Source organism: Octopus sinensis, linkage group LG28 (assembly GCF_006345805.1).
Source record: "Octopus sinensis linkage group LG28, ASM634580v1, whole genome shotgun sequence".
Lineage (NCBI taxonomy): Eukaryota > Metazoa > Mollusca > Cephalopoda > Octopoda > Octopodidae > Octopus > Octopus sinensis.
Window position 1 is genome coordinate 18,206,899 of NC_043024.1, and position 27,979 is coordinate 18,234,877.

Genomic DNA, 27,979 nt, shown 5'->3' on the forward strand with positions numbered 1-27,979 from the left:
AACTGGGTTTTATACAACAATAAAAAGTAACATTCTATGTTGCATAAATCCTGAAACCACACAGAAGTTATGGGGACCAATGTTAAAATTTCAATTGCTATTCATTCGATCAAGGGTAAGAAAATTATCATCAAAATTATTATCATCTTGATTATTATTATCAAAATTATTTTCAAAATTATTATCATCATGAGGTGCAGGTGTGGCTTGTGTAGTAAAAAGTTTGTTCCCCAACCACATGGTTCTGGGTTCAGTTCCACTGCATGGTACCTTGGGCAAATGTTTTCTGCTATAGCCTCAGGCCAAGCAAAGCCTTGTGAGTGATTTTGTAGATGGAAACTGAATGAAGTCTGTTGTGTTTGTGTGTTTGTGTCCCACTGCTGCTTGACAGCCAGTGTTGGTTTGTTTGCATCCCCATAACTTAGCGGCAAAAGAAACTGGGAATAAGAACCAGGCTTTAAAAAAGAAGAATGTTATTTTGTAGTTTAGTGACATCAAACTTCCTCAAATCTCAAGAGACTCTCTTAGGATTCTTGTGGAATGCAGGCTGGCATTTTTCAACAAAACAAATCTTAATTCTGATTTCCTTCAGGCTCTTGGTTTGGGTGTTGTGCCAAATGTGCCAATTACCACAAGAATAATTGTCATCTTAGTCTTCATCCCTGATATTTCTTAGTTTGCTCAATGCTTTTGATATCTACACTACAGCACTCCATCGGTTACAATGACGAGGGTTCCAGTTGATCCGATCAATGGAACAGCCTGCTCATGAAATTAATGTACGAGTGGCTGAGCACTCCACAGACATGTGTACCCTTTAACGTAGTTCTCCAGGAGATTCAGCATGACACAGAGTGTGACAAGACCGGCCCTTTGAAATACAGGTACAACAGAAACAGGAAGAAAGAGTGAGAGAAAGTTGTGGTGAAAGAGTACAGCAAGGTTCACCACCAACCCCTACTGGAACCTTGTTGAGCTTTAGGTGTTTCCACTCTATAAGCACTCACAATGCCCAGTCTGGGAATCAAAACCGCGATCCTATGACCGGGAGTCCACTGCCCTTAACCACTGGGCCATTGCACCACCACATGTCTACACTATTATCACAAGATAGTGTACAACAGAATCTAAGATCTTACATAGTTTCTAATTTTTTATTTATTTATTTTACATCCGATATAATCACATCTGGTCTCATTTACTTGTTATAGTAAGTTCATTTCCTCCTCTGTAACATTCTCTCATTCTATGAAGTAAAACTTATTTTCCTCTTAGTTATTATTATCACTCTCCTGAAGATTATTGATCTTCCTGCTATTCTTATTTTATTTTCTCTTCGACATAGCCATGTTATTCATCTTTCACTATTTCGGAGATCTTTTCCAGTTCCAACTGGGATAGCCACTGCGACTTTTCATGATTAGATTTTTCCTGATCTGCAAGTCTTTGTTATGTGACAAGAACATGTCTGTCTCTTCATCCATATTTTAGAGTTTTATCTTAGTTTGACAGGCCCACTCCTGTGATAAAAATTCACAACAATCTTGGAATGGAAAAAGCAAAGCAGTTAATTAAATGTATAGCAATACACAAAGAACTGCCCCTACCTTCTCTGTGTCACATCTTCACCATCTTTCTTTCAATCTGAGGTAGTCATATCTCTCTTCAAATGCATGAAACCTCTTCTGTCCCGCAATACTAAAGAGCTGAATGGTCATCTTTGGCAAGTTTCTTGGTGACTGTAGTATTGCTGGTGCCTCATAAAAAGCACCCAGTACACCTTGTGGTTGGCAATTTCCAACTGTGGGAACCATGCTAAAGTAGATAACAGGCCTCAGGGCAGTCTTCTTATATCTTTATTGCCCACAAGGAGCTAAACATAGAGGGCACAAACAAGGACAGACGAAGGGATTAAGTCGATTACATCGACTCCAGTGTGTAACTGGTACTTATTTTATCGACCCTGAAAGGATGAAAGGCAAAGTTGACCTCAGCAGAATTTGAACGATATACCGCTAAGCATTTCGCCCGGCATGCTAACGTTTCTGTCAGCCCACTGCCAGTTCCTGTCAAATTGTCCTACACATGTCAGCATGAAAACAGATGTTAAGTAGACACACACACACACACATACTCTCTCTCTCTCTCACACACACACACACACACATGATGTGAAAACAGACACCAAGCGAGTTTTTGTTTTTTTGTCTTCTGTCCACACTGAGCTTGCTTTGGGACACCTGCATTACCATTTGACACATGTAACACCCCAGTCAATCTCCCCAACCAACACGGATCTCGACTAAGGGTCATGCATCAACTGCATTGACACCTATCAAGGTGCTTGGCATGCACCATGCACTTCTCACCAGATATCAGAAGAGGAGCAGCCAGTTTCCCCCATTCCAGGTTCAAGAGTGGATATCAAGGCCATCAACAATATGACAGAGATCATTCATTAGATGTACAATAGTGATGGAGAGGTGTTGGTAGTGTTAGTAGAGGTGGAAGAGTGGTTAGCAATTATAGAACTCAGGGCTTTTATCATTGTAGAATTATATCTGAGCTGGAAATTCTCTCCATCGATCTACCTATTATATCTCTGTAGTGTGCCATAACCATTTGTTATTTCTGTCTGTTTGTCCATCAATATATCTATTTATTACGCCTGCTTATTCTTCACTTCTACCAATCCATTATCTCTAACTGTTCATCAACTTTTTCTTTCTCTTTTGATCTTCTACTATCTTTTGTTTTCCTTCTTCCCTGCAGGGCAAGCTTGGTGAGCTGCTTCTCTCGCTTTGCTACCAACCAGCAGTGGGTCGACTCATTATTGAAGTGAAGAAGGCTAAAGATCTCAAAGCTAAAGATATCACTGGAACCTCAGGTAAGAAACAATAAAAATAATGACTATTGGAAAGGTTACAAGATGCAACAAAAATTTTAGAAAAAATTGACAACTGCAATATTTATAAGCGTAGGAGTTGTTGTGTGGTAAGTAGCTTGCTTACCAACCACATGGTTCTGGGTTCGGTCCCACTGCGTGACACCTTGGGCAAGTGTCTTCTACTGTAGCCTCGAGCCAACCAAAGCCTTGTAAGTGGATTTGGTAGACGGAAACTGAAAGAAGCCCGTTGTATATATGTATATATATATGTGTGTGTCTGTGTTTGTCCTCCCAACATCGCTTGACAACTGACGCTGGTGTGCTTACATCCCCGTAACCTAGCAGTTCAGCAAAATAGACCGATAGAATAAGTCCTGGAGTCGATTTGCTCAACTGAAAAAGGTAAGAGAGAGTAAATGAGTGGAAATCGAACCAGTGTGTGTGTTAAGTAACAAGGCACTAAAAGAGAATGAACCTCCCCAGACACAATAAAGTAATAATAATCTCTTCCACTAAAGGTACAAGGCCTGAAATTTTGGTGGGAGGGGGCTAGTCGATCACATCAACCCCAGTGTTTTGCTGCAACTTAATTTATCAGCCCTGAAAGGATGAAAGGTAAAGTTAACCTTGGCAGAATTGAACTCAGAACATAAAGACAAATGAAATACTGTTCTATATTTAAGAGATGAGGAATTATGTACATTATTTACATTTGATGGATATATATACCTATGAGCATATGGCATAGTGGTTAAGAGTGCGGGCTACTAACCCCAAGATTCCAAGTTCAATTCCAGATAGTGACTGAATAATAATAATAATAACATCAAAAAATACCTTAGGAATGAGAACCCAGGTTCAAAATTTCCCCAAGACACCTAATGAAGGCTGGAGGGTATATCAACCAAAACGTTGTGTTAACAACAAACAAGATGAGGACAAATATCTGTCAAATGTAAATAATGTAAATGAAATAATGCCAAGCATGTCACCCAGCATGCTAATGACTCTGCTAGTTCACTACCTTAAGCAATGATAGTAATAATGATTTCATTTATTTGCCACAAGGGTGAAGGATGAGGGGGACAATACAAAGACAGACATAAAGTGTGAGGGTTTACATATAATAATGAAATGATAAAAAAAAAGAGAAAGTATACACTGAAAAAGAAGGGACATATGCATAGGATAAAAAGGTATTTATTTTATTGATCTTGAAGAGACAAAAGGCAAAGTCAACCCCTGCAGGATTTGTACCCAGAATGTCAAGATGGATGAAATGCCATGAAGCATTTTGTCCGGCATGCTTGTGGTTTGGCCAGCTTGCCATCTTTACCCCTTGATGCTGGTATTGCCCAAAGCATACGAGACACTGCTCTGGTTTTTTTATCTAATGAGGCCACACAAACACATAAGTGCCAACGAGCTCGCATCTATTTACGTTCACCATTACAATAACACAAGCATCGTACATTTACATCTACCGGTTTATGAAAACGAACTATGTGAAGCTATTTATCATAATATGATATGCACAAGTTATTCTGCTCAGGTTCAGAAAATAGTTTGCATGTGGTACAACTCAAAACACAGTATTAAGCATGTAAAGTATCCACATGTCATTGGTCTACTGCTAGTCTCATGACTTGAACGTAACCTAAAAGAGCTAAGATAATGCACAGTACGGCAAGTGCGTGCACCTCAAGAGATTAAGTACACGATAGCGAACGTAAACATACATCAGCCGCTAAAATGTCCATGATAGATGTAGGGCAAGCAAAAGTGTGATCGCATATTTGCATCAACCGTTGTCAAGGGGTTAAACTGGTGCATTCAGACAAAGTCCTTAGCAGTATTTATTCCACCCAAGTTGCACAATCATTTTTGTCAGCCTAGTGTACTAGCAATTAGTTCATTGGAAACCTCTGATTATTGTTCACAAAACATGATATAAAACAAAATATGTAAATAAACATTGAACCGAGATGGGGTTCCATTTGTGTGGGATGTTGAGTTGAAGGAGCTAACCTTGTAGCTGCAAGCAAATGGCTAATGATTTTGTGGAGATAAAAAGATAAACTAACAGGAACTATTTTGAAAAGATAATATGACAGGTGTTCTGTATTGGAATTGGTAAGTCAGTCACCCAGTAAATACTAGATACATGGTTCAAATCTTACCAGTTTCTCATCTCTGTCTCAAAATTGGGTTTATAATGTTTTGAGAGATAACTCCTATGCTTGATGCCAAAATGTTTGGCTAGATCAACTGGATAGAGAACTTAAAATGCCAATGTCCAGCTGGAATAATTATGATGAGCTCTCAGTCAATTCTAGCTCTATTTTTAGTGAGAAACTGTGCAGTTTTTCTAATCTCAACCAAGGAGGGCAAGCCATCAGAATCATTTTTGCTTTGGACAAAATGTTTGGTGGCATTTCATCTGGACTTAATGTTCTCAGTTCAAATGCCACTGAGATCAACTTTGCTTTTCATCCTTTTGGGTGTCAATAGAATAAGAACCAGTCGAGCAATGGTAAGTCTTGGGGTTGATGCAATTAACTAGGTCCTGGTCTACAGATTTCAGGCCTTGTGCTTATCATAGAAAGTAGAAAGGATTATGAGGGCCTCTTCTTCTTATCATCATCATTTAATGTCCGTTGTCCATGCTGGCATGGGTTGGGCAGTTTGACCAGGGCTGGCAAGCTGGAAGGCTGCACCAGACTTTAGTCTGATTTGGCATGGTTTCTTATTTCTTTATTGCCCACAAGGGGCTAAACATAGAGGGGACAAACAAGGACAGACAAAGGGATTAAGTTGATTACATCGACCCCAGTGCATAACTGGTACTTAATTTATCGACCCCGAAAGGATGAAAGGCAAAGTCGACCTTAGTGGAATTTGAACTCAGAACGTAAAGACAGACGAAAAACTGCTAAGCATTTCGCCCGGCATGCTAACATTTCACCTGATTTGGCATGGTTTCTACGGCTGGATGCCCTTCCTAATGCCAACCACTCTATGAGTGTAATGGGTGCTTTTATGTACCACTGGCATGGCTGCCATTTGTGTGACACCAGTATCTTCCACGACTACAGTTTCATTAGGCGTGATGGATCTTCTACTCAAGCACAGCATAATGCCAAAGGTCTCAGTCATTTGTCATTGCCTCCATGAGGCCCAATGTTCAAGAGGTGCTTTTTACACACCACCAGCATCGGCCACAAAATTTCTAACACCATCCTTGATACAGAAATAACGTCAATGAATTTGATTTAACATTCACCCCCACCCCACCCTCTGTAGTAGATGCTGATGACACATAATCCACTGATATTGCTACCAATATGGATTATCTGGACATTCTTTCAATGTCATCAGATCGCAATCAATGTTTGGACACTTCTCTGACAATGATTATGTTCTTGTCATGACATTTTCATGTGAAAACACGCAAGTGGTTCCCCGTTGCTGTCTTTTGGGTACCTTTTACAAAATATCATTCTGTCTGCTAGATAGACAAAGTGTGTGGTAAGAGGTTTTCTTCTCAACCACATAGTTCTTTGTTTGGATGTCCCACTATGTGGTACCTTAGGTCAGTGTCTTCTGTTATAACACCCTGGACCAACCAATGCCTTGTGAAAAGATTTGGTAAATAGAAACCGAAAGAAGCCCATCATCTGTAGATGTGTATGAATGTGTGTGTGTGTGTGTGTGTGAAGGCACGTGGTTAGGCTGTTGCACACATGATCATTATTTCATGTGTGTTGTGTTTTTGAGGAAAGCCCTACATTTCACATTGCTCCAGTTCCCTTTTGATCAAGGTGGTGGGGATGGCCTGTTCACCTAACCAACAGGGTGGCATCATTTCATGGCTAAAACAATGCTAAGCACATTGTGACCAGTGATGTGTAACATTATCTGATAGTCTGGTCGGTCATGTGATCACATGGTCATGTATATATATATATATTTGCGGAGACCCCCTTCAGTCATGACTCACCATAGGATTGCACCTAGGAAGTTACCCCTCCTAGGCACAAGTCCGGGCAAGGTTGTTTATGGAAGACTAGCTGTCACCCATGGATACTGGCCTCCCCTCTCCACACCACCAGTGTTATCTAAAGGAAAGGCAAAGGCTGATACAGCTTGGCACCTGTGATGTCGCAACTCATTTATTAATGTGCAAGTGGCTGAGCACTCCACAGACACATGTAATCTTAACATAGTTCTCAGGGAGATTCAGCGTGACACAGAGTGTGACAAGGCTGGCCCTTTGAAATACAGGTACAACAGAAACAGGAAGAAAGTTGTGGTAAAAGAGTACAACAGGGTTCACCACCACCCCCTGCTGGAGCCTCGTAGAGCTTTAAGAGTTTTCGCTCAATAAACACTTACAATGCCTGGTCTGGGAATCGAAACCACGATCCTACAACTGCGAATCCATTGCACCTCCACAAGAACACAATTTACCACTGGATATTGAACTCATGGCCTGACAATCATGAGCCAAATACCCTAACCACTTAGCTGCATGCCTTCACTGGAAGGTTTTATATTAAAATCATTCTAAGGTAAGGATTTTGTGTCATAGAACCAGGGGGCATTCTAAGGTGGGTTGGTACCAAAAAGGTTAACCTTTTTGTTATCATATTTCCATTCAAATACTCTGCTCTTTCTTCAATTAGTTTAGAAAATAATAAAGAATTCATTAAAATAACTCTGTCGTTATTAATTTAGTGTTTGCAACATAAATTAGTTGAAATTTTAATGGAAGGTTTTAATTTAGAACATTTTAAAACAGGAAGTCTATATCATGAAAGCTGGGGGGGTCAGTCTCAGGTGACTTGGTGTCAAAGCAGTTAATCCATACCCTTCTACTTTGCAACACAACAGCATCACAAGTGATGATTGATGGTGGGGGTGGGGGTTGTGGTAGGCATGGCAACGATGGCGGTCATGATGACAATTGCAATGATACTTATGATGATGATAATGATGATATGAGAAAAGTCACTGTTAGGATGATGATAGTGATGATGATGGTTTGCAATGATAGTGATGATAATGAGGACGCTGGTGTCAAAGATGCCGTTATCAGTTCTGTACCAGTATTCCCTGATTTTATATGCTGGTGATGATATCCCAGTTATCAAATTATCAATATCACTCCGGCTGCATGCTCACTATGATATCCTATATATCAGTGACCACGGCATGTAATATGGCATATAACGATGACAATGACACATCAATCAAGTTATAAATTATTTCATGCCTGATATAACAATTATCTGCTGTTGTTTATTTAAATAATAAATCATGTTTCTGTCATAATCTTCAATTTATCAATGACACAAAAATTGGCAGAGTTGTTAGAGCCTTGCTTCATGGTATTCATTGTAAATTTCTACACCACGAGTTCAAACCCTAGTGATGTCATCTTTGTCATTTGTCCTTTACAAGGTTGATAAAAAGGTACTGTGGATTGGTAGAACTGTTAGATGGTTGGGTAAGATGCCTTGGGGTATCTCTTCTGGTTTTTTACATCCTAACAACAATGCTATTTATGACACAAATTTCAAACTCTCTTGGCCCCAAGTCCGTAGTCTTTCTTTTGGATAAACATCAGTGATGTGCATAAGACAAAGTTGTCTACACGGGGCAGTAGCCAACTTACCCCAACGCTTGTCCAGGTTTGCACATATATGTGCAGATGCAAGTTCAATCTTGACCAATGGAGGCCCTGGGTATCTATCTAAATATCTATTTGTCTCTCTGTCTGTCTATCTATCTATCCATCCATCCATCTCTCTCTCTCTCTTTCTATATATATATACACATACACACATACAAGTGTGGCTGAGTGCTAAGAAGCTTGCTTCCCATCCACATGGTTCCAGGTTCAGTCCCACTGCATGGTACCTTGGGCAAATGTCTTCTACTATAGCCTCAGACCAACTAAAGCTTTGTGAGTGTAATTGGTAGAGGTAAACTGAAACAACCCCACTAAGGTACCCTCTGTGTGTGTATGTGTTTGTGTCTATGCTTGTTGACCCCACCACTGCTTGATAACTGGTATTGGTGTGTTTACATCCCCATAACTTAGCAGTTCGGGAAGAGAGACTAATAGATTTAACAAAGAATAAGTACTGGGGTTGATTCATCCAGCAAAAAATTCTTCAAGGAGGTGCCCCAGCACGGCCACTGAAACAAGTGAAATATAAAAGATAAATACATATATATGTATACATACATACATACATACATTTATTGTTTATTATCACTGTATTTGTAAGGCGGTGAACTGGCAGAATCGTTAGTCTTTACATTCTGAGTTCAAATTCCACCAAGGTCGACTTTGCCTTTCGTCCTTTCAGGGTCGATAAATTAAGTACCACACACACACACACACACTCACTCACACACACACACACACATTGAGGGAGAGAATATATAAAGAATATATAAAGAGTTTTTGTCAACTGACATAATAATGTAGTAAGTATGTATTATGAATGCTCAGGTTGGTTTACCACTAACACTCCAACTTGAACTGCAACTGAAATGTAGTCTTGAGATTGCCTATTGAAGGCAGCTGGAAGTGGTTTCTCCTTGAGAAAGTGGATGTAGATTAAGATAGAAAATGAAGAAGCAAAACATTTGGCATCACTTGTAAAACATTTAATTTAGATAGAGAATATAAACTTATAGAATCTCTTACAACTGTTTCAAGAATAGCCAAGCATGCAGATTATGATACTGAGTAAGGATATATAAGGTAAGTATTCTGTCATCAGAGGTAGAGAAGTCAGAAAATATCAAAATGAAGAATATCCCCAGTTGTGGATATTTGTACTTTGAAGCTTGTTGAAAAACGAAGTTAGAATCAGAATGAAAAATGTATGCATGCGTTCCATGGTTGAATAAATAATAAAGTTATGTGTAAGGTCCATTAGCAGTTCCAAAAGTTAATATTTAATGATAATCCACGGCAAAGGATAATGGAAGTTACCAGTTCCATTTTTGCCTAGAGAGTGAATCAGGATTGAGTAGGAACAATAGACTACAGTGTGAAAGCAAGATAGAATGGTAGATGCATGATAGGAGGTAGAGACTAGTCAGTAGAGTGAGGAAATGTTTGGCAAAAGAGGTTAGGAGACAGAAAAGTATGGGATGAAAAACAGCAGATGTCAGATACTTTCATTTCAAGGTTGACCACTGGGGTTTGGCCAGAGTCATTAGATAAGTAACATATGGTATAATTATAAACAGGGCAAGTTTTAGCCATTTCTCCATATGGAGTCTAACAGGCTGAAACTTTAATGTTACTCTCACCTGTCTCATGTAAAAGCATATTTAACCCTTTTGATACCAACCAACCTGAAACAGCCTCTGGCTCTGTAGTTCTAAATGTCTTGTCTTCAAAAGTTCTGAATTAAAATCTTCCACCAAACCTTAGTCACAATTTATGTTCCTAACACTAACTTAATGATAACTTAGCTATTTTACTAAATTCTTTGTTATATTTAAAATTAATCAAAAGAAACACAGAGCATCTCAACAGAAATATGGTAACAAAAGGGTTAATGAAGATATATATAGGTGTTTACTTCCCTGTAACTTAGCAGTTCGGCAAAAGAGTACTAGGCTCTCAAAGAATAAGTCTGGGGTCGATTTCTTCAATAAAAAACCCCTTTTAGGTGGTGCTCCAGTATGGCCACGGTCAGATTACTGAAACGAGTAACAGAATAAAAGAATATATATAACCTGTGTAGTAGATTTATAAACGGCTAATTAAGACTGAAAAATGTGACAAACAACCTTCGTCAGTTCTTGTATCTTAACGGATTCTCAACTGAGGCATCTAAATCAATTTCACCAATACCAGAGACACAAGGTGCCAATTTGTCCCCTGTGTACTCTCTTTCTCTATTGTCTCTCTCCCTCTCCCTCTCTCTCTACACCCTCAATCTTATATTTCCACAAGCATATCTTTACACACACACACATGAAAATCATCCATGCAAGATTATAAATGTTGTCTGGTGGTCACATGGTTCTGGGTTTGATGCCATCGTGTATCACCTGAGGTGTGGGCCTTCAACCAGAGCTCCAGTGAACACCAGTTTTTCTGAGTAGACAGAAACTGCACAAAATCTGGGTACAAAACTGCACAAAAAAGGTGGTGAGCTGGCAGAAATGTTAGCACACAGGGCGAAATGCTTAGCGGTACTTTGTCTGCTGCTACATTCTGAGTTCAAATTCTGCCAAGGTCGACTTTGCCTTCAACCTTTTGGGGTCAATAAATTAAGTACCAGTTACGCACTGGAGTCGATGTAATCGACTTAATCCCTTTGTCTGTCCCTGTTTGTCCCCTCTATGTTTAGCCCTTTGTGGGCAATAAAGAAATAAGAAACTGCACAAAATCCTGTCAGACAGAAAGTATCTGGTTTGGGGGGATGGCCAAGGAGGATCTATAAGTTGTTCCAATTTTATAGCACCACAAAACAGTAAGCTGCAGAATCAAAAACACACCAGACAAAATTCTTAGTGAGATTCTTTCAATCTTGGTTTCAAATACAACCATAGTCATTTTTGCCTTTCAATGTTTCAAGGTCAATAAAATAAATACCAGTTGAGCAAAGAGGTCGGTATGGATATCTAGCCTCCTCCCCTAAATTTCAAGGTCTTGTACCTATAGTAGGAATAATTTATCTACCACTATCACCACTGCTACTGCTACCACAAGTGACTCGCACTTCACTCTGGTGCAAGACATTCCATTGCAAGCATTTGGATAAAATCTCTGTTGCTAACAAAGGAATAATTCTATGTGAGAGTGGGTGCATGCATACATACATACAGAGAGAGAGAGATGCATACATACATACATACTTACATACTTACATAGAGAGAAAGAGAGAGATACATACATACATACATAGAGAGAGATATATATACATACATACTTACATAGAGAGACAGAGAGAGAGAGAGATGCATACATACATACATACATATGTGTGTGTGTGTGTATGAAATAGTACTTGGCATAGTAATGTTGTCAATATTGTTGCCACACTTCTGATGTTGTTGTTCATGTTATTGCCCACTTCCTCTCCACCCCCGCTTCATCCTGGCCCACTGGCCTATTTCCAATACACAATACACATTGTTTACATAAACACAAAAAACATATATAATAATAATAATAATAATAATAATAATAATAATAATAATAATAAGGATAAGGATAAAAGTCAACCAAAGTAAGAGACAGATTATGGTGCAGAGAGTGAAGTGGCAGAGACGGTGGGATGGGATTGTTGCAGAAGGACTGGCCTTTGTTGTTGATGTTGCTGTTGTTGTTGAACTGATTTACTTCACATGCATGCTGCGTGTTTAATCTGGAAAAATTAATCTGATTAGAAGCATATCTGAGAAGCTTTCACTCATAAAGCAAAGTTTTGAATATCATCATCATCATCATCATCATCATTTAACGTCCGCTTTCCATGCTAGCATAAAATATATATATATATATATATATATATATATATATATATATATATATATAATATGTAAAAGATGATAAAAAGATTATTTGTTATGTGTTTGTTGGTTTTTATTTGTCTATATTTGTTTAGCTTCCTCGAGGTTATCCTAGGTGTGAGGGGCATGATGCAGGCACTTTCTGCATATTTGTCAATATGTGTGTATGTAAATACACACACACATACACATAAATATATCGAAATTGTGATATTTGGTCAATAACTGATGAGGAATAGAGGATTTGAGCCTGTCCACATCCACTGTGTGCCTTACCTGTTTCTCCACACATCCCTTGCTCACCCTTGTACTAGATTTTTATTATATATCAAATATGTATGTGTGTGTGAGTGCATGCATGCATTAGTATGTGGATCTCTATCTTTCTATATATATATATATACACATATATACACACACACACACATTCATGCATATATACATGCATACATATATACATTCATACATAAATACACACACACACACACACCATTTATACGCATAAATCTGCTTACTTTGAATTATATGTAAACATATTCATACTCCTACAAGTCATTTTGTAGGATGCGTGTATTTATATCTGTGTGAGTGTATTTACACAAACATATACAATATAAACTAGATTTATTAATTAATACATAAACACATACACACACACGAATACATAATGAACGTCTTGGGACAAATCCAAACTGATAATTCCCAAAAGTGATGAAATTCAACATCAAATTCAGCGTTATTTTGACCATGATCAGAAGCAGTGCAGAACTACTGTGTATTTAACCACAACAACAACAATGAAAGGATAAAATAATTATGATTTCATTTATTTGCCACCAGGGCGAAGGATGAAAGAGACAATACAAAGACAGATATAAAGTGTAAGGGTTTACATATAATGAAATGATAAAATAATTAAATAACACAAAAAAATTATTTTTAATTTTAAAAAATGTAAGCATACACGGTATACAATCAAAAGGAAGTGAAATATACATAGTATAAAAAGAAGAGGGGACGGATGATAGAGTATAATGATGATGATGATGGTGGTGATGATAAAAATAATAATAATAATAGTAATAAGAATAACAATAATGGTAATGATTTCCGACATCGGCACAAGGCCAGGAATTTAGGTAGAATGGTTTAATCGATTAAATCAATCACAGAACTTAACTGCAACTTAGTTTTATCAAATCTGGGAGGATGATTTGAACTCCTGATACGCTACAAGGTATACAATGGGGAAGATGAGAGTTAACACTTGACTCCCACCACAAGGGGCACTCCCAGGTGATATCCTGTCACCGATAGGTGAAGTGAGGTTATCTATGATAATAAACACAAAATTCTGTCCATCCGTCCGTCTGCCTGGGACCCCTGTATCTCAATCTACATATGCTCTACACAGACATATTATACCATTTTGGAATCAGGATGATCCCAGCATTGAAAATATGCCCTTTATCTGGTTCTTGAACATCCAGCATTGGGATCAGGTCTGGATGGGGATTTGTTATATGTTAACAGCTGAATATTCAAATTTTAAAAGAACTCAAAAAATGTGTGAACTTAAAGTTTTTCATGTAAACTGAATTTAAAGGAATACCATATTAGTAGAACGCTTTGAGTTCAAATTCCGCCAAGGTCAACTTTGTCTTTCATCCTTTCGAGATCAATAAATTAAGTACCAGTTGCATACTAGGGTCGATCTAATCGACTAGCCCCCTCCCCCAAAACTTCAGGCCTTGTGCCTAGAGTAGGAAAGATTATTATTGTTCTCATTAGTTTTGGGCTTCAGGCCAAATTAACCCTCTGCCGGAGCTAGCTTAGAAAATTGCACAGAGTGTGGCTTTTAAGGTAATGTAGAATAGACTGTTCTGCCCAGTAACAATAACAATATTCTCACAACAGATTCAAAATAATGATTCATTTAGTATGTAATCCTGGTCTTAACCTCTGAACTATTATTGTCGCATTTATGACAAATCTTAATCATCCATCATCCCAGTTAGGTTATTGAACTATCAGTAAACACTTCATTCTCTTTTATTCTTTTACTTGTTTCAGTCATTTGACTGCAGCCATGCTGGAGCACCACCTTAAAGTGTTTTTTGGTTGAAGAGATCGACCCCAGGACTTATTCTTTGTAAGTCTAGCACTTACTCTATTGGTCTCTTTTGCCAAACGACTAAATTACAGGGATGTAAACACACCAACATTAGTTGTCAAGTGATGGTGAGGGAGACAAATACAGACACAAAGACATAAATATATACATACATACATACATACATATATATATATATATATATATATATATATATATATATATATATATATATATATAATATATATATATATATATATATAAATAGGCGCAGGCATGGTTGTGTGGTAAGAAACTTGCTTCTCAACCACATGGTTCTGGGTTCAGTCCCACTGTGTGGCAAGTGTCTTCTACTATATCCTAGGGCTGACCAAAGCCTTGTGAGTGGATATGGTAGACAGAAACTAAAAGAAGCCCATTGTGTATAAATATGTATATATTTGTGTGCTTTTCCCTCCACCATTGCTTGACAACTGATCTTGGTGTGTTTATGTCCCTGTAACTTAGCGGTTTGTCAAAAGAGGCTGATAGAATATGTACCAGGCTTACAAAGAAGAAGTCTAGGGGTCAATTTCTTTGATGAAAAGACAGTTCTCCAGTATGGCCACAATCAAAATGACTGAAACAAGTAAAAGTATATATATATACTAGCATTATGACCCGTTGTTGCAGGGTCATAGTGCTAGTGCATGTATATATGTGTATATATATGTGTACATATTACATGTACATCTATATATATACATCTACATATAAAATACAAAGTTATATCTTGATATCGCTAATGATAACAATACTCAAAATATATAATAGACTGGAATTGTTAGCCCGTCTCTTGTAATTTCAATCAATTGTATCTTGTCCTCCCTCTTGTATAGACGGGTGGCTACAATCCAGCCTACCTCAACTTCTGGGGTGGGGGAACATTTTAAATTTTTATCCGGCACGTCCTACGTCCCAGATATAAAGGTAAAAATAAAATATTTCCACTTTGCAAATTCGAGTCGAGTACTCCCTTGCACGCTCTGTTGACTCGAACCTTGCTTCTATTGTGGCAAATTTACCGCCTCTGGTTTCATAGTTGCACCAAGACACTTTTCAATGGTGCTTTCCTCCAGGTGTTCAAATCTTCTTTTTTCTCTACATTGTATACTTTATAGACAATAGTCTTTTCTTTAATTTAATTTTTTATTATCCATCTGGACTATTCCATTTCTGCACGCTAATTTTATTTTTAATCTATTCCCATTCATATGAAACCACTTATTCAAGTTCAAGTCATTGATGCAATTTTATACCAATTGCTATTTTTACTTTTGTTATGTTACGATTATATTATACTTTAGTTTGATTTTAATTATTACTTACTACATATAATTCAATTGTTATCATTATTTTTATTGTTAAAGCGCAGGAGTGGCTGTGTGGTAAGTAGCTTGCTAACCGACCACATGGTTCCGGGTTCAGTCCCACTGCGTGGCATCTTGGGCAAGTGTCTTCTGCTATAGCCTCAGGCCGACCAATGCCTTGTGAGTGAATTTGGTAGACGGAAACTGAAAGAAGCCTGTCGTATATATGTATATATATATGTATGTGTATGTATATGTTTGTGTGTCTGTGTTTGTCCCTCTAGCATTGCTTGACAACCGATGCTGGTGTGTTTACGTCCCCATCACTTAGCGGTTCGGCAAAAGAGACCGATAGAATAAGTATTGGGCATACAAAGAATAAGTAAAAGAGTAAAGAGTATCTGACATAAAATAGAGAAATGTTTTTGTTTCACTTTTAACACGTAATACTGAAATAGTGGAGAAGATATGGGCTCGCTCTAGGCAAGAAGTTGAACATTTTTTTTGCCGATGACACTCCCCGGACCCTAAGTAAGGCACGTGTAAAATTTGAATGAAATTGGTTGTGTAGTTCTCAAGTTTTAGGGAAACACACAGACAGACAGACAGACACACATTCTCAGTTTTATATATAGAGATAATTATATAAGGGTAGAAATTGATATTAATCAATTAAAACCAGTGGCCTAGCATATTTTTAAAAAATCCGAAGATTAAAAATTTTTTTACATACAAAATTTAGAGGACTGACCACTAAAAGTGGACAGCCTATATGCTAGATATAAAAATCAAATCGCCATTTTCCACGAAGAATGTGTTCTCAAGAAAAACTCAGCAAAAAACCAAACTGTAAAAATAAGCAAGACAAATAAAAATATACGAAATAAAAAATGATTACCTATGTATTAATTAGTTTCACTTGTTAATATTTACGTATATGGACATGCAAACATCTGCAAGATCATCAGCATAGTCTGTCGGTTACAAAACACAATTTCCAGAACTAGATACAGAATGCTCAACCAATAGCATATAGGCTATCCACTTTTAGTGGTCAGTCATCGTTTAGAGTCCATTCTCCATGCTAGCATGGGTTGGACGGTTCGACCAGGATCTGGGAAGCCAGAAGGCTGCACCAGGCTCCAGTCTGATCTGGCAGTATTTCTACAGCTGGATGCCCTTCCTAATGCCAACCACTCCATGAGTGTAGTGGGTGCTTTTTACATGCCACCGGCACAGGTGCCAGGCGAGGCTGGCAATGGCCACGATCGGATTGGTGCTTTTTACGTGCCGCCAGCACGGAAGCCAGTCAAGGCAACGCTGGCATTGGCCACGTTTGGCTAGTGCTTTTTACGTGCCACCGGCACGGAACCCAGTCAAGGCAGCACTGGCATCAGCCATGTTCGGATGGTGCTTTTTATGTGCCACCGGCACAGGGATCACAGCTACAATTTCCATTGATTTTTGATTTTGGTGTACTTGACTCAATAGGTCTCCTCAAGCACAGGGTCGAAACGGTGTTTCTTTACTTGCCACCTGCACAGGAGTCAGTCCAGCGGCACTGGCAACTGCCAGGTGCCAGTCATAGGATTGGTTCAATTTCGATTCCAATTTCACTTGCCTCAACAGATCTTCATAAGCAGAGTTTAGTGCCCAATGAAGGGAGGTTGGCATGGGTGCCAGTCACCAGATGAGGTTCGATTTCGAATTTAATTTCGACTTCACTTGCCTCAACAGGTCTTCGTGTGTCCAAGGAAGGAAAGGCAAGCATAAGTGGGCTGGCTACATCCCTGGCAAGGGACACAGGATGGACTCACTTGTCCTGTCGGGTCTTCTCACGCACAGCATATTTCCAAAGGTCTCGGTCACTAGTCATTGCCTCGGTGAGGCCTAATGTTCGAAGGTCGTGCTTCACCACCTCGTCCCAGGTTTTCCTGGGTCTACCTCTTCCATGGGTTCCCTCAACCGCTAGGGATTGGCACTTTTTCACACACCTATCTTCATCCATTCTCACCACATATATATATATATATATATATATATATATATATATATATATATATTATATATATATATATATATATATATATATATATATGATCAGGACTAAGAGGACAACCAGAAGACGATCAGCATGGAGAAGAAGGATCTGAAAGCTTAAAGATCCTGTGAATGGACAGAGATTTAGGGACATGCTACTTGAAGCCTTTGACAAAGTAGAAGGGGATACAGTATCACATGGCAACTGGACGTTTCTAAGGGACAACCTGCTGAGAGCCACTGACCAGATCTGTGGCTGGTGCAAAGTCCCCTCTCGTCCCAAGGTAACATGGTGGTGGAACAATGTTGTAGACAGGGTTATTAGAGAAAAGAGACAGGCTTGGAAGGACTGGAGGAATGGTGGTAGCAGGGAATTGTATCAGACTGCCAAAAGGGAAGCTAGGAGACAGGTCTATCTAGCCAGAGGGGAAGCAGATAAGAAAAAATTTGCCAATGTTCTGCGCCGTGAGGACTGGAGGTGTTTCGTGTTTCAAGACAGTGTGTGAGAGAGAATTGTGATGTTGTAGTAGAGAAGTGTGTTCGCATGGAAGATGGTTCACTTGCGCTAAATGAGGATGCAAAGAGAGAGGTTTGGAGACGCCACTATGAAAGGTTGCTGAATAAAGAAAATGAATGGGATAAAGAGAGTCTGCCGAATGTTGACCCAACAGAGGGACCAGCTATCCGAGTTGACAGTTCCTTGGTAGTTAAGGCAATTAGAAGCATGAAGACAGGGAAAGCCCCAGGCCCATCAGGTATCACTGCAGAGATGCTCAAAATATCCGGCAGTGTCAGCTATAGCCTAGTCACCCGTATAGTTAATCAGGTGATACATGAAGGGGTAATACCCAATGACTGGTGTAGCAGCATAATAGTCAACTACTACAAAGGTAAAGGTGATGCCCTAGATACAAATAATTACAGAGGCATCAAGCTGTTGGATCAGGTAATGAAGGTTATGGAGAGGGTCATAGCCCAACTAATTAGAGAGAGAGTTAGTTTAGATGAGATGCAGTTTGGGTTCGTGCCAGGGAAAAGTACCACTGATGCTATATTCCTGGTAAAGCAGCTGCAGGAGAAATACCTAGCCAAAGATAAGCCCCTGTACCTGGCTTTTGTTCACATGGAGAAAGCCTTCGACAGGGTCCCCCGATCCCTTATCTGGTGGTCAATGAGGAAACTAGGGATAGATGAATGGTTAGTGAGAGCTGTGCAAGCCATGTACAGGGACGCTGCTAGTAAGGTGAGGGTTGGCAACATGTACAGTGAAGAATTCCGGGTAGAGGTAGGGGTCCACCAAGGCTCAGTCCTCAGCCCCCTCCTATTTATCATAGTCCTCCAGGCAATAACGGAGGAATTCAAGACAAGATGCCCTTGGGAGCTCCTCTATGCTGATGACCTTGCTCTAATTGCTGAGTCACTATCAGAACTGGAGGAGAGGTTTCAGGTGTGGAAGCAAGGATTAGAATCGAAGGGCTTTAGAGTCAATCTAGCTAAAACCAAAGTCCTAATAAGTAGGAAGGTAGACAAATCACAAACGCCTTCAGGTAGATGGCCCTGCTCGATCTGTAGAAAAGGTGTAGGTAGAAACTCTATAAGATGCACGAAGTGTAAGCTATGGACACATAAGAGGTGCAGCAATGTCAAAGGAAGGCTAACTAGGAAGATAGTTTTTGTATGTGGCAGATGCTCAGAAACAATAAACACTGGAAATGCTCTGAGACCAACTTCTGTCACTTTCCAGGGGAAAAAACTAGAAATAGTTGATAGCTTCCGTTACCTAGGTGACCAAGTCAGTAGCTGGGATGGGTGTGCTGAAAGTGTAACTGCTAGAGTAAGAATAGCTTGGGCAAAGTTCAGGGAGCTCTTACCTCTGCTGGTGACAAAAGGCCTCTCGCTCAGAGCAAAAGGCAGACTGTATGACGTGTGTGTACGAACAGCCATGCTACATGGCAGTGAAACATGGGCCATGACTGCTGAGGATATGCGTAAGCTCGCAAGAAATGAAGCCAGTATGCTCCGATGGATGTGTAATGTCAGTGTTCATACTCGACAGAGTGTAAGTACCTTGAGAGAAAAGCTGGACCTAAGAAGCATCAGATGTGGTGTGCAAGAGAGACGTTTGCGCTGGTATGGTCATGTGGCAAGAATGGATGAAGATAGTTGTGTGAAAAAGTGTCACACCCTAGTGGTTGAGGGAAACCTGTGGAAGAGGCAGACCCAGGAAAACCTGGGACGAGGTGGTGAAGCACGACCTTCGAACTTTAGGTCTCACTGAGGAAATGACTAGAGACCAAGACCTCTGGAAGTATGCTGTGCGTGAGAAGACCCGGCAGGACAAGTGAGACCATAACCCGTGGCCTTCTACATGGGATGTAGCCAGTCCACTTATGCATACCTTCCCTTCTTGGGACACAAAACTCTACTTGTGAAGACCTGTTGAGGCAAGTGAGAATCAGAATCAAAATCGATCAATGGAAATTGCAGCTGAGATACCAGTGCCGGTGGCATGTGAGAGAACCATCCGAACGTAGCCGTTGCCAGCGCCGCCCCGACTGGCCTCGTGCCGGTGGCACGTAAAAAGCGCCATCCATTCGTGACCATTGCCAGCCCCACCTGGCCCCCGTGCCGGTGGCACATAAAAAGCACCATCCGATCATGGCCGTTTGCCAGACTCGTCTGGCACGTAAAAAGCACCCACTACACTCATGGAGTGGTTGGCGTTAGGAAGGGCATCCAGCCGTAGAAACATTGCCAGATCAGACTGGAGCCTGGTGCAGTCTCCTGGCTTCTCATACCCTGGTCGAACTGTCCAACCCATGCTAGCATGGAAAGTGGATGCTAAACGATGATGATGATGATGATGATATACAACAAGCTTCTTTCTATTTACCAAATCCACTCACAAGGCTTTGGTCAGCCTAAGGCTATAGTAGAAGAGACACTTGCCCAAGGTTCCACACAGTGGGACTGAACCTGGAACCATGTGGTTAGGAAGTAAGCTTCTTGACGGAAAAAAAGGGGAGGGCAAAGCAGTAGAAGATGGAGAAACAGGTGTGATGGGTCACGGAGAATGGCTGGCACTATTCACTACAGTAGCCACTCCACGTCATGGAGCTCATTTCTCCAATTGACCATGGAGGAAATCGGTGGTACAGGGTCCTAACACACTCAACATCTCAACGGCAGCTGGCAGAAACCGATAGCAAATGAATATAACTCTTCCTCTAACAGATGCCCCAGTTGAGTGATATGACAAGTGCCTTGCTTGGGTTTCAGCCATCTTAGTATTTTTGATAACTAGGCTTCTGCCTGGCCAGCTCATGAAATTTTTTTTCCACAAGAGTTCTGGACTCATTTGCATACAGCCAATCAGATCTCAACTATCAAACTAACTTATAAGTGCATAACAAGTGATGGGTGATAAGATAAGGTCCCTTGGGTAAGGAATGACCATGCTTGTTTTCTCTTTTAATAATCCTTGTTGTTCTTGTTCTTCTTTCAACCAACGCTGTCTCTGCATAGTTATTTGTGTTGTTGTTTACTTTCTAAAACATTAAGGGGAGAGGGTTGCTAGCACATCACCCTCTACCCACATTTTTCCCATCCACATCTTTACCATATGGGGCCCTAACAAAATCTGATAATAGGTATAGATGTGAATCTATCTAATTACTTGTCTCCTAAAAATCAGGCATAACTTGGTGATTGGTCAACTTACAATACCATTATTCATCTTGAGTTTATTTGGCAACAAGGTCAAGGTGAGCTCTGATTGGCTGTATGCAAATGAGTTCATTACTCTCGTAGGAAAAAAAATTTTGCAGCTGGCTCTTGTTAAACCATCCCACCTATGTCAGCATGGAAGGCAGATGTTAAACAATGATGATGAAGATGATGATGTACACCACAACTAGAGATGAGGGCAGTAGTTCACTAACTGAATTAGTCGATCCAGTCACAAGTCACTTTGTTGTCTGTTCATCCACTCAGCCTCTAGAAATATATGCCATTGATTCAATCAGGCCATCATCGCCATCGTCATTCTTTAATGTTTGCTTTCCATGCTGGGACAGGTTGGATGGTTTGACATAGAGCTGACAAGCACAGTAGTCTAGTATGTAATAAAATGTGTAAAAGCTTGACCGGGCTTAAAAGTCATGTAAGGGCATCAATCATGGCATCAATCATGAATCATTTCAATAAGTCTTCTTGGCAATGGCTTTTCTCATGTAACAAGAATGCAGCTGTGGTGTATGTGTGTGTGTGTGTGTGTGTGCGTGTGTGTATGTCTTCCTTCACATCTACCATGCTGCATCCTCTGATTTCAACATACCCTGGCTCATATGATGACATTCTATCTAACCCATAACTGGGTGTGACTTTAACCCTTTCGTTTCTGTTGAACTACCTTGCATTTCTTTCATTTAATTTTGAAAATAATAAAAGAATTTGGTGAAATATCTCGGTCATTATTAATCTGGGTAAATGGAACATAAATTAACAAAGAATTTTAATGGGAAATTTTGATTTAGATCACTTAATATAGAAAGTTTGAGTCATAAAAAGCAGGGGTGGTCTTGGGTAGGTTGGTAGCAAAAGGGTTGAACAGCCTGCTGTTCTGGAGCTCTGGTCTGTGAGTTCCAGACTTTTGTGGAGTGTGAAATCACTTCTCAGCCACTTTTTTTCCCGGGTCTGTTCTGATAAATTCTTAATGGAATAGTTCAGCAGAGATGAATCATCTCAATATAAACCTGGAAGTAATAATCTGGCATTGCCATTTTGTAACAGTGTCTTTTACAATCTGTTCACTGTCCCATTCTGTACCACATTCCTTCATGTCTTTTACTGCGACACAACTATAGCTTCTCTCAGTTAATATCCTCAACACAGAGTTATAAATTCCATCAAAGTTGTTTTTTTTTTTCTTTCTCTCTCTGTAAATACAATAAAGTCATAAAAACACTAAAAGCTTCCTCCTGTTTCCATAAATTGCTTGAAGTAAAGTAAAAGATTAAATATGATAAAAACTACAAACGCAGAGTGCAACTGTGTCAAAGGGTTATGAGAGGGGATTTCTTGGAGAATTCACTTTGATTTCTCTAGATGTTACATTCATAGATACATGCTTAAATATGACAAACACATAGCATCAATCACAAGTGAAAATGACTTGGTAGCACACAAATTGTGTGTGTGTGTGTGTGTGTGTGTGTGTGTGTGAAGATGCATGGCTCAGTGGTTAGAGCATTGGGCTCACAATCATGAGGTAGTGAGTTCAATTCCTAGACCAACCTCATCTTACTGAAATCGTCCCTGTACAAGGCTTGTACAGCTCTCATGAACTAGTCTATCCCTAGTTTCCACATTGACCACTCACCAGGTAAGGAATTGGGGTACTCTGTCAAAGGCTTTCTCCAAGTTAACAAGAGCCAAGTACAGAAGTTTATCTTTAGCTAGGTATTTCTCCTGCAGTTGCCTTACCAGAAATATAGCATCAGTGGTACTTCTACCTGGCACAAACCCAAACTGCATCTCATCTAGACTAACTCTCTCCCTAATTAGTTGGGTTATGACTTTCTCTGCAACTCTCATCACCTGATCCAATATTTTGATACCTCTGTAATTATTTCTAAGGCATCACCTTTACCTTTACTTCAACACCTGATGTGTGGCACACAGGGCACCTGTTCAGACAATGTCGATTTGATGGTGGGAGCTAATATGTGGCACGAACATTTGATCCCTATAAACAAGTCATTTGTACAGGTCGTTCAGCAGAAAAGCTGAATGCTCATACGTCGTCTTCAACGGGAGTGTCTGTTATTATTATGTGTGTGTGCCTGTCTGTGTTTGTCCCCCACCGCTACCACTCAACAACTGGTGTTGGTGTGTTTACATTCCCATAACTTTGCAATTTAGTAAAAGAGATCAATTGAATAACTACCAGGATTTCAAAAATAAGTTCTTGGCAGGAGGGAGTCAATTCATTTGACTAAAAATTCTTCAAGGCGGTAGTGCTCCAGCATGGCCCCAGTCTAATGACTGAAACAAACAAACAAATAAAAGAAAAGACAAGAGATATCCACCCAAAATATATTTAAAATATGCCAGGTATTCCAGTGATGCCAACACAGATTTGCATGGTACCCGGCACCAGTGACCTGCTGATGCAACTCTGTTCTGTCTGCTGGTGACAGGAATGGTTAAATTATCACCATATTTTAACATGTATAAGGAACCCCTATTTTGGTGGGGGGTGGGCTTAAAATTTGGCAGACGACTTTGCAAGAGATTGTAATACTAACTATGTATAAGAAGCTCCCATATTTCTTATACATAGGCGCAAGAGTGACTGTGTAGTAAATAGCTTGCTTACCAACCACATGGTTCCCAGTTCAGTCCCACAGCATGGCACCTTGGGCAAGTGTCTTCTACTATAGCTTCGGGCCGACCAAAGCTTCGTGACCGGATTTGGTAGATGGAAACTGAAAGAAGCCTGTCGTATATATGTCTGTGTTTGTTCCCCCAACATCACTTGATAACCAATGCTGATGTGTTTACGTCCCCGTAACTTAGCGGTTTGGCAAAAGAGACCAATAGAATTAGTACTAGCTTACAAAAAGTAAAGCCTGGGGTCGATTTGCCCTACCAAAGGCGGTGCTCCAGCATCGCCACAGTTAAATGACTGAAACATGTAAAAGAGGAAAAGCGATATTTTTAAATCTAATTTTTGACAAAAAAAAAGGGTCCCTTATACACATTAAAATACCATAATCTGTCTAGCTAAAAATACGCAGAAGCGCTTTGATTAATTAATTAATCCCCTATATTTTACATGTATGTATGTACTTTTGAATATTTATATGTATATATGTGTATCTGTGTGTGTATGCTTATGATGCGTGTACATATTACATAAACTGTGGATCACTTAAGTTCTGTGATTTACGACATTTGTCGCTCTACTGTTCTTGACATTAAAGAAAACAGAAATGATCAGGAAGAAGATTATAAAATTTTCTGCACCTCTTTTAGCCATTAGAAATCAGTTTATTACCGAACAAACAAGTTTGGCATTTAAAAGACTTTGCTTATCACCAGCTATAACAACAGCAGTGGCAACATTAACAGCAACAACAATAACAACATTAGTAGTAGTAGTAATAGTAGTAGTAGTAGTAGTAGTAGTAGTAACTACATAACAGAAATATGAAGGACAAATGCTCAAACTTAAACAAGGAAACTGCTTTTGTTTGTTTGTTTTTCCTTTCTTTTTATTATATTTATTTCTTATCCGAAACCTGCATTCTTGAACAATTGACTGATTGGCCACCATTATTGATGCGAGAGACAAATTTATCTGCTAATCACTGGTTCCTGATCTTCTCGCTAAGGAAATATAACGGTGTGAAAGGGTGGTGGAATGGTGTGGATCCTGATGCTATCCGTCACCAAAAACAATGCAAATAATTTCCTGTTACTTTGTCAGATCACTCCGTTCGTAATTTGTCCTCGCTGCCACCATCACCACTGCCACTTTCGTTTATAGCCCTTTATTTCTGTTACAAGCTTTATGTCTCTCTGTCTGTCTCTCTATCTATCTGTGTATCTGTCTCTCTATGTTGCTTTCTGTCTGTCGATTTGTTTGTCTTACTCTCTACTCTCTCTCTCCCTCCCTCATTCTCTTCCTCCCTCCCTCTCTCCCTCCCTCCCTCCCTCTCTCCCTCCCTCCCTCTCTCTCTCTCCCTCCCTCTCTCTCTCCCTCTCTCTCCCTCTGTCTCTCTTCTTTACTATCAGTGTGTAAAGAAGTAAGTATGACTGTGTACAACAGTGTGGTACTAGGTTCAATTTTACTGTATGGCACCTTCGCCTTCTATTATAGCTTGTGGTTGATTGGTTGATCAATACCTTGCAGATGGAATGTACCAGCCAGAGATTATGCAAGAAGCACATTGTGTGTGTGTGTGTAGGTACATATATTTATATATGCGTGTGTGTGTTTGCATGTTTTGAGTATATATATATTATATATATATATATATGTGTATATATGTATATATGTATATGTGTGTGTGTATATATATATATATATATATATATATATATATATATATATATATATATATATATATATATATATATATACACATGTATATATATATCACCGTGACCGACCAGGTCATCAGATGTTGTTACACATAGCTGGTCACAATGCGCTTCGCATTGTTTTAGCCTTCAAATGACGCCACCCCGCTGGCTAAGCGAGCAGGCCAACAGAAGAAAGAGTGAGAGAAAGTTGTGGCGAAAGAGTACAGCAGGGATCGCCACCACCCCCTGCCGGAGCCTCGTGGTGCTTTAGGTGTTTTCGGTCAATAAACACTCACAACGCCTGGTCTGGGAATCGAAACCGCGATCCTACGACCGTGAGTCCGCTGCCCTAACCACTAGGCCATTGCGCCTCCACATATATATATATATATATATATATATAATATATATATATATATATATATTGTATATATTATATATATGTATATATATATATATGTATATATATATACATGTATATATATATATATACATGTATATATATCTATATATATACATATTATATATATATACACATCTATATCTATTTATATATATATATATGTATATATATGTATATATATGCATATATCTATATATATATATATATATAATATATATATATATTATATATATATATGTGTATATCTATATATATAATATATATATATATATATATATATATATATATATATATACACACATTCATGTATGTATATATACACACACACACACACATATATATATATATTTATGCATATACATGCAATTGTTAACATAATTTCCTGTGAATTATATATATAATAGATGACAGGTCTACTTGCACCAATGGCTAACTGTATTGATAGTAATGTCCTGAACCCTTAGAATAGTGACAGATGGGTCGTTGGGGGGGTGGCAGATTCTTTGACAAAGTCAAATACAGTTGATGCCATAGCAAAGTGTTAAACTACTGAATAATTCAATTCTCCAATGTTCACACTGATGTATAAACATTGTCTCAGTGTTAGGCTACGTTCTGTGTGTGTGTGTGTGTGTGTGTGTGTGTGTATAGGCATAGGAGTGGCTGTGTGGTAAGTAGTTTACCCCTTTTTTTAGCTACCACCTCAGCAGCAAGATCAGGCTCAAGAAACAGTAATTGTCACATGAGAAATTCGGGAAGAGATGGAAGCCTGTGGTAAGAAAGCTGGGAGTGATTGGCACCAAGTAAGTGGAGCCCTGGAAGACTGGAAGAAAAGCAAAGGCCCTACCCTGATGTCGGATGCCTTTCCTTCGGTGTCACGTTGCATAACGCAACGTATTTTATTCTATTTTATCCTTAATTATTCACCTTTTACATATTTTTAATCGATTCATAACAACGCTTTAAGCTACTTCACCATTCTATGTTTGTCTGTCCATGTTTGTCCCCTCTGTATTATGCCTACATGGCAAATCTATTGAAATAAAGTAGTTTGCTTACCAACCACTGGTAAGTCCCACTGCATGGCACCTTGAGCAAGTGTCTTCTACTATAGCCTCGGGCCGACCAAAGCCTTGTGAGTGGATTTGGTAGACGGAAACTGAAAGAAGCCCGTCGTATATATGTATGTGTATGTCTGTGTTTGTCCCCCCCCCCCCAACATCGCTTGAAAACCGATGCTGGTGTGTTTACATCCCCGTAACTTAGTGGTTTGGCAAAAGAGACTGATAGAATAAGTACTAGGCTTACAAGAATAAGTCTTGGGGTCGATTTGCTCAACTAAAGGCAGTGCTCCAACATGGCCACAGTCAAATGACTGAAACAAGTAAAAGAGTAAAGAGTATATATATAGTGTTTGGTGGAGTATCCTCTGTAGTCTTAGGCAGGTATTCTCTCTATTTAGTGGAGTTTTGTGTCTCTGTAGCATTCGCAGGGTGTATTCTGTGTAGCTTCCAGGATCTGATGGGTATTCTCTGTAGTGTTTA

The 27,979-nt window shown here is 39.4% G+C and overlaps 1 protein-coding gene across 3 annotated transcripts in view; it reads left to right on the forward strand.

The window, feature by feature from the left end:
- The window catches only part of LOC115225739 (synaptotagmin-7), a 562,082-nt gene that overhangs the window by 516,813 nt on the left and 17,290 nt on the right, over positions 1–27,979 (forward strand). For all 3 annotated transcript variants that reach the window (XM_036514694.1, XM_036514695.1, XM_036514696.1), the window contains exon 4: positions 2,773–2,887. In XM_036514694.1, coding sequence (XP_036370587.1) covers positions 2,773–2,887 — 115 coding nt within the window. The remainder of the gene's footprint in view (positions 1–2,772; positions 2,888–27,979) is intronic.